The sequence below is a fragment of the Chanodichthys erythropterus genome, chromosome 15 (assembly GCF_024489055.1).
Source record: "Chanodichthys erythropterus isolate Z2021 chromosome 15, ASM2448905v1, whole genome shotgun sequence".
Classification (NCBI taxonomy): Eukaryota; Metazoa; Chordata; class Actinopteri; order Cypriniformes; family Xenocyprididae; genus Chanodichthys; species Chanodichthys erythropterus.
Genome location: NC_090235.1, coordinates 10,406,879 through 10,414,379, shown reverse-complemented (window position 1 = coordinate 10,414,379; position 7,501 = coordinate 10,406,879). Strand labels below are relative to the sequence as shown.

The window sequence follows — 7,501 nt, the reverse complement described above, 5'->3', positions numbered from 1 at the left end:
ATCAACACTTTTTGTTTTTGGTATTTTTAGTTGTGGACTTATTGTAAAACCATGAGCCCTGTTGGCCAGTTGAAATATGGGTGCAAGCAGTGTTGCCAGACGTACGATAATGTCAGGGGTTGGTTGTGTGAAACACACGCAGATGAAGGAGCTTCAATTCAAAGGTCTTTAATGACAAAACTCAAGAGATCAAACATACACAACCTAACATAAATGAGAACCAACGGGACAAACAAGACTTAATTAACAAAACACAGCTGGAACAAATGAACTCAAATGAAGGTAACCATAGGAATAAATAAGTGGCGGGAAAACAAGAAACAAAGGAGAACATGTGACAAAAGGAAAAACAAACAGAACCCTGACATCACCCCACCCTCCCGGAAGCCACATCCCACGCCGTATAACATCCACAGGGGTGGGAGGGTGGGTGCTCTGGAGGCTGGCCAGGATGTAGCTCAGGGGACAGGAAGCCTCCAGAACAGTGCCATGGTGGATCGGGAAGATCAGGGGACCGCGGTAGTGCAAGTAGTTCAGGGGCCCATGGTGGCGCAGGTAGTTCAAGGCGCCATGGCTGTGTGGCCTCCGTGGCCTCAGTCATGATGCCAGGCTCGGCTACGATGGCCACAGGTATATGGCGCCCCCCATAAAAATTCTTGGGAGGAGCTATGGGTCTCTGGGCTGGAGCAGAGTCTGTAGCGGACTCAGGGACTGGAGCCATCTCTGGGCTCTGGTCAGGGGCTGGAGCCACCACTGGACGCTGGTCAGGGGCTGAAGCCTTCACTGGATGAGAGTCAGGGGCTTGAGTCTTTGTGTGGGTGGCCCAAACACACACAATTGCTAGTGCCATTAATGACACTGTAATGTCCTCTGGGCAAGGAGCAAATTCAGGAACTGGAGCAGGCTCATGGGCTGGAGCCACTTCAGGAATTGGGTCGAGGAAGGGAGTCGCCTCTGGACTCGGGACGAAGAAGCTATATATATATATATATATATATATATATATATATATATATATATATATATATATAATATTACAACTGTTTCAACTCCACATATAATATGTTTTAATAGACAAGCTGCGGGCCATTTGAAATTCTTCCCTGGGCTGCATTTGGCCTGTGGGCCTTCGTTTGGACACCCCTGAACTAGACAGACACAAAAGCATCATAATCCTAAATGTTCTAATTAATTAGTCATTTAATTTAATATAATACTGATCATTTTTCTTTTTTTCTGTGCTATATGCATATCAAATGTTGAAATAATTCCCCCACATTTATGTTACAAATTCTAGTTGTTTTCTTGAAATACACCCCTCTGCTGGGATCAGGATAATAATTATTATTATTAGCAGATAATAATTATAATTATTATTATTATTTTTGGGGGGGGATCAAAGGTATCCCAGTCTTACTAAAAAAGTTTTGAACAACGCAAAATGATGATTAGATCCAGATAAAAAGCAGTATTGGATTATGTGATCTAATCTAATTTCAGAATTCTTATTTTTCTTTTGAACAATCAATCCAATTGCCAAAATTCAATCAAATTTTTGAACATCTGGGCCCTGCATTTAAGTAACCTAAAATAAATGACACCTCCATTAGTTTTGCTTATTGCTGTCTGTCAAATCAGGTCTGAATAAGTCTAAGTGTCTGAATTTCACTATAGTTAGGTGACCTGGATGGGAAATGTTCGGTTCACATAGTTTTGTCGTGGCTATGACATATTAACTCATGGGAACATGATATATGTCATGAGAAAAATATGTTGTTCCCTCAACATAGGATCTCGAGGCCACAACTTCACATTGCATAGCCACAAGGATGCTACGACAAAATTATCCTCTGGCCCCAACATATCATCATGTTCCCACAAATTAATATCTTGCCACAACATATTATCATGTTCCCACGAGTTAATATGTCATAGCCACGACAAAACTAAGTGATGCTAACATGTCCCTTCCTGGTCACCATACTATAGCTATTTTATTTTGTATTGTATTTATTTTTGCTTAATATAAATGATAATAAAACCCCTCCCGAGGCGTAATCCCCATTCACCATTCATTCATTTTAACATGCGTTTAACTATTTTAATTTTGCATCAAGTTTTTAGTTTAAAATTTACATGCGTATTGTTTTGCTACCATTTTTAATCACTTTTTTTTTTTTTTTTTTTGCTTTCACTTCTTGTGTGTGTGTGTCTTTATTTATTATTTATACATACAAACACATTAGCTGTTTCTGGTACTCTCAACATTTGCAACTGCAAGCTTTATTAAAGAAGAAAAAGCATTTACACACTAAGCACAACCTTTAAAAATCTCTGTAATACCACATGATTTCACATTCTCCTATATGTCTTTCGGTTTTCTGTTAACATTACAGTCATTGTAAAACAGCTTTACTTGTCTCTTCCATTTTTCATTGAGGAATATTTGTAATTCGTTCAGGCTCTTAAGTCTAATATTTTCCTCATTAACTCTCTCTACATTTGCTGCCCAATAAGCTTGAGAGAGCCATTGTCTTTCTGTACTGTTGTAGCAGCAGAATGCCATCCACATGTAAGAGGGAATGTTCACTCTCTTATTCAGACGATCATTTCCAGGTAAAGCTCCTGTCAACACATAGGCTGAGATTTTATTGTTGTTGCTTTGGTCACGACAGTAATTGTCCATCATTTCCAAAATCTGGTTTTGCACTCTAATCCAGCTGCCATTCCTTAAGTCCTTCCTCTGTGGGATACTGTTGGTGAGTGTGAATGTAGATATAGCAGTTTCTTTATCAGCTGCAAGACAGACTGGAAATAGATGACCAGGGTGCACATTTTGTGTGTTATTGTAATAGTCTCCATTGCAAGCCTGGTTGATGAATGGCACATTGATTTCATAATTTGAAGGTTCAAGCTATAGAATATAAATAATTGAAAGATCATTTTTTTTTAGATAATTTGTCAATAAACAAGAACTGAAGTAACAGAGAAGTAAAATAATTATTTTATAGCCATGAAAACAATAAGCCACAATAAGTAACATTACCTGCGATTCGATCATCCAATGAACCTTTCCTAGTTTCTCGAATTTTTGTCTTTTGGTGTATTTGTAAGCTGAGAAAACAGGGATCATCTCTGTTGTATCATAGAGTGTTGCAAACCTGTCACGTTTGTTATACTGTTGACAGATTATTTTATAACTACTATTCAGTGCAACTGAATCGTTTAGAATGCCAGAGATAACCGGAGACGTCCTTTTAAAAAAGTAGTCGCATTTACTGAATGTGTCGACAACTTTAGACGTGATGCATGTAAAAAACAGCACCAGCAGCACAGAAACGCTCATGATAAACAGCTGCATTTTCACTCGAGTTCAAGTAGAACTGAACTGTGTAAGTAAAACTGAGGTGCTTGTAGAAATGAGAATGCACTCAGGTCACGCAACACAAACTGTACTGAAATGTCCGTCCTCTAAAACACGTCAACTGCTTCACTGTGATGCACGCACAAATGTACACACACCTAATTCTGTGAAATCAAGTTGTACACACTTTCTGAGAAGCTGATTCACACATAATTTGAGTGTTTTCACACCTGTGTGTTTAAGGGAAATTTTATAGGTCCTATTATTGGTCTCCATTTTATTTTAAATAGTTTTTAACTAACTCACACATGGAATGTGCAAACACATGAGATATTTCTGATTTGCAATTGCAAGCTTTGTTAATGCATTTACACACGTAAGAAGCATTTGCTAGAATACTTGAGTGCACATCTAATTCTGCGAACTCAAGTTGCACATACTTTGAAAAGCTGAGCGTCACACATAATTGTGAGTGTTAAGTTTTCTTTCACACCCTTGTGTGACCTCGAAATGATAAATATAATGATAGTTTGCCATAGCATTCATGTATTATACACTCTGCTGCTCTTTGCAGTCTTTATTATACATTATTTATGCACATAACATCTTTAAATTCATGTGCCTTGTATCTTCTCTGATGATGTAACATGTCACTCACATGAGATCCACCAATAACAAACCACAACCATCCAATCAAATTTTTTTTTTTTTTTTTACAAGAAGCCTTTTTCACGCAGAAGTGTCACAATAGGGAAGAAAAGTCTTTCATGCAGACTTAAAAGCAAGATATGGACTCTTTTTCCTTGCAGCTCAGGATAGTAAGGAGTTTGAGGTGGAATTAGAGCAACAAGTGTTGAGATGAATTAATTGATGTAAAGCACAATGGTTTTAAGTGACACATCATGAATGGTTTATGAGGATAGGTAATAAGAACAAATGTTTACTTTTATTTGATGCCAAAAGCTTTGAACTCTTCCAGATTACAGTTAGTCATCAATGCGGTCAACATTTTCTCGTCCTCATGTTGTTCCAAACCCATAAGACTTTTGTTTATCTTCAGAACACAAATAAAGATATTTTTAATTAAATCTGATTTCTGTCCCTCCTTTGCATGTCTCTTCACTCAAAACGTTCATAAAGAGATCGTAAAATAAATCCAAATGAATGGAGCAGTTTAATCTAAGTCTTCTTCGCTTTGTATGATGAACCGACTGACATGAGAGAAGGAACCTCATTGGTTCTCACACGTCAAGCGAACATGCTTGAGCTTCTGTTGCCATATTTGAGTGCTGTAAACATTGTTCACTGTTCAACATTTATATATGAATAAAAGTCTAGATCTGTTTATCATATAAAGTGATATGACAAAATTTTCATCTTTGGGTGAACTAACCCTTTAAAGTAATGTGTTTGTGTGAACTCTTGAGATTGTGTGACCTGTTACTGTATTGTATTGTACATGCCAGTCACCTTTCATACAATAATTCACCCCACTACTCCTCACTTCCCTTTAGACAGTGAAATGACAAGTGACTCTGATATGCCATTATTTGCACAAACTTTATTAAACACACAGTCCCATAGCAGACTTGACATATTTTCCAAAGTACTGTAATGTAGATGCTACAGAGTTAAAAGCAGTATTATAGAATGCCAAGGTAGGATTTTGGAGATAAAAGATAATTTTGCTAATTGTTTCTAATCCTACAAACAGAATAAATGATAATTCAATGAGTATATGAATCCTTCTGCTACTTTTAGTTGGTTGTATGCTTTTTTGCACAGTTGTTATTAAACAGCTGTACTTTAGTCATCAATTGTTGACTCAGAAATTCCTGTAATTCCTGCAAGCTCGTTTTATTGATAGTTTTGACTTTATTTTTGTCTTCTCCTACATTTGGGGCCCAGTAAGCTTGGGAGACCCATGCATTTCCTGTACTGTTGTAGCAGCAGAATGCCGTCCACAAGTAAGAGGGAATGTTGACTCTCTCATTCAGTTTACTCTTGCCAGGTATAGCTCCTGTCAGCACATGGGCTAAAACTTCATTATTGTCATAGCAATACTTATTCATGATGTCTTTAATTTCCTTTTCCATGCGATTCCAACTGCCAGCATTAAAGCTGATCTTCTGTGGCACAATGTTGGTCAGTGTGAATGTAGAGTTAGCAGTGACTTCATCAGCTGCATGACCACAGGGAAACAAGTGGCCGCGATTCACATGATCGCGGATATTGTTGTAGTCTTCACTGATAGCCTGGTTTGCATATGGAAGAGTCATGTCATCAACAGGAGGATCAAGCTGCAGAACAAATATTTAAAAGAAAGAGAAACAAACACTAAAATCCATACTAATAATTGTAAATTTTGTCATACCCCCCCCCCCCCCACGTATTTTGTCATAAATCCCCCTACATTACAAACCTGTATGCTGTTAAGTTTGTCTGAAGAACACAAATTTTTTAAAAAAAAGAACCGTTACTTAGTTCAACAGTTGCACATCTGTCCTAAAAATGTCTTCTGAAACCATAAAATTAAAATTTAATTAGCTGAAAATGAAAATTCTCATATTTTTATATATATTTTTTTATAACTTTTTTTTTACAGCTTTGAAACAACATGAGTGTGAGTAAATAATGACAGATTTATTTTATTAATTTTTTTAATTCTGGAGAAATGTTCATTTAAGATGCTAAATAAGTGAATTCAGTGCTGTAGAGCAGATTGATAAAGTTCTGATATGAAACGAAAAACAACTACTTTGTTGCTACAAAACAAATGATTAAACAGAAGCAGGTGAAATACAGTCAATATACAGAAAAATGTTAGCTAAGTCAACAATAAATAATGGCTTGTATAATCAGCATGTTATCAGGTAAATATGTAATATAAATCTCTGGAAATACATCTGAAACATTATTATGTTCTCTGAATCATGAAAAAGATTAAACTGCTATGAAACTCCTCACCTGAGGCTCAACCATCCATGGAATCCTTGGTCTTTTGAACGGTGTACTTTGCCCAGTATATTTGTAAGCTGCGAAAACAGGAATCCTATTTTCTGTGTTGTAGAATGTTGCAAATTTGTACATTTTATGATATTTTTGACAGATTATTTTGTAATGATTATTCCGAGAGTGTGTTTCCAGGATGCCAGAAATCACCGGAGGCTGTCCTTTATAGAAAAACTCTTTACATTTGGTGAAAGCTTCTAAAACTTCAGAAATGGCGAATGGAAAGCTCATCGCCAGCAGCACAGTGAGGACACTCATTATAAACAGATGCATATTCATGCAGAATCCAAATTAAAGGCGAACTGATTGTAGAAAATTAAGTATAATTTTTTGAAACCACCTTTAGTTCCACAAGTCTTGAAAGTCAAACAGCCTCTGTTCTAAATAGTTCAGCAGCAAAGACGATGATCTTTAACACTGATGTTCACACATCTAAACCTGTGAACCCACAGACTTTTGCTTCACACATTGTCTACTCATAATAAAGTCCTGCAATATCATCATATGCAGAGGCAGCCTTTGTTATTCGGAGGCCGTTTCAAACAAATAGTATGTCAAAGTCAGACATGCCCCTTTGCCAGCTGTGATGCCTGGTTACTGGTTTAAACTTGGCCCAGGTTTGTAAAAGATTTTTGGGTCAGTACACCTTAATAGCTTCAACAATTGATTGCCAATTAAGTTTAGAATACAATGAACCAATTAGAACCCAGTTTAGGTCAAATAGCTGCTAATGGTGGATATTTTTGAGGAATTGAAAATTTAAGTTTTTCTATGTATAAACTGTTTATGTAATAAAATATGTTTTCGTAGTTTGTGTTGTCCCTTATCAGTGCAAAATTATCACAAATTAAAAAGGATTCATGCCAATATTGTCCAAAACCCCACTTTTCCAAACTTTTGGAGGGCAGTGTATAGTTTTGTTTTTGTTTTATGTTCATGTTTTTTTGTCTTATTTTGTGTGTTTTTTTTTCTTTTTCACAGTAGGCCTATAGTTATCTTGCCATGTGCTCCCCATGTCATGTGATTTCAAGCCATGTTGTCCCTTGGCTTGTTTGCGATGAACTACACTAGCCTGCCACTGGCTGGTGAGATCTTCAGGTTGCAGGTGGGGGAGGAGCACAGAGA

At 36.9% G+C, this 7,501-nt stretch overlaps 2 protein-coding genes across 2 annotated transcripts; both read right to left on the bottom strand.

The window, feature by feature from the left end:
• Positions 1–2,107: 2,107 nt before the first annotated feature.
• LOC137002080 (endonuclease domain-containing 1 protein-like) lies at positions 2,108–3,380 on the bottom strand. The gene is made up of 2 exons (XM_067361567.1): positions 3,047–3,380; positions 2,108–2,914 (listed from the first exon to the last, which is right to left on the bottom strand). The coding sequence occupies exons 1-2, from the start codon at positions 3,359–3,361 to the stop codon at positions 2,363–2,365; spliced, it is 867 nt and encodes a 288-aa protein (XP_067217668.1). The 5' UTR covers positions 3,362–3,380; the 3' UTR covers positions 2,108–2,362.
• Positions 3,381–4,912: 1,532 nt separating this feature from the next.
• LOC137002018 (endonuclease domain-containing 1 protein-like) lies at positions 4,913–6,776 on the bottom strand. Its single transcript, XM_067361448.1, has 2 exons — positions 6,332–6,776; positions 4,913–5,664 (listed from the first exon to the last, which is right to left on the bottom strand). Exons 1-2 carry the CDS (start codon positions 6,653–6,655, stop codon positions 5,122–5,124), a joined length of 867 nt encoding a protein of 288 aa, XP_067217549.1. The 5' UTR covers positions 6,656–6,776; the 3' UTR covers positions 4,913–5,121.
• Positions 6,777–7,501: the final 725 nt, after the last annotated feature.

Bases quoted from the DNA above. Each gene is read 5' to 3' on its own strand.
- LOC137002080 (XM_067361567.1), bottom strand. From the start codon at position 3,361: ATGCAGCTGTTTATCATGAGCGTTTCTGTGCTGCTGGTGCTGTTTTTT. The intron at 2,915-3,046 runs GTAATGTTACTT...TATATTCTATAG, and splicing joins ATTGGATGATCGAATCGCAG to CTTGAACCTTCAAATTATGA.
- LOC137002018 (XM_067361448.1), bottom strand. From the start codon at position 6,655: ATGAATATGCATCTGTTTATAATGAGTGTCCTCACTGTGCTGCTGGCG. The intron at 5,665-6,331 runs GTGAGGAGTTTC...TTTGTTCTGCAG, and splicing joins CATGGATGGTTGAGCCTCAG to CTTGATCCTCCTGTTGATGA.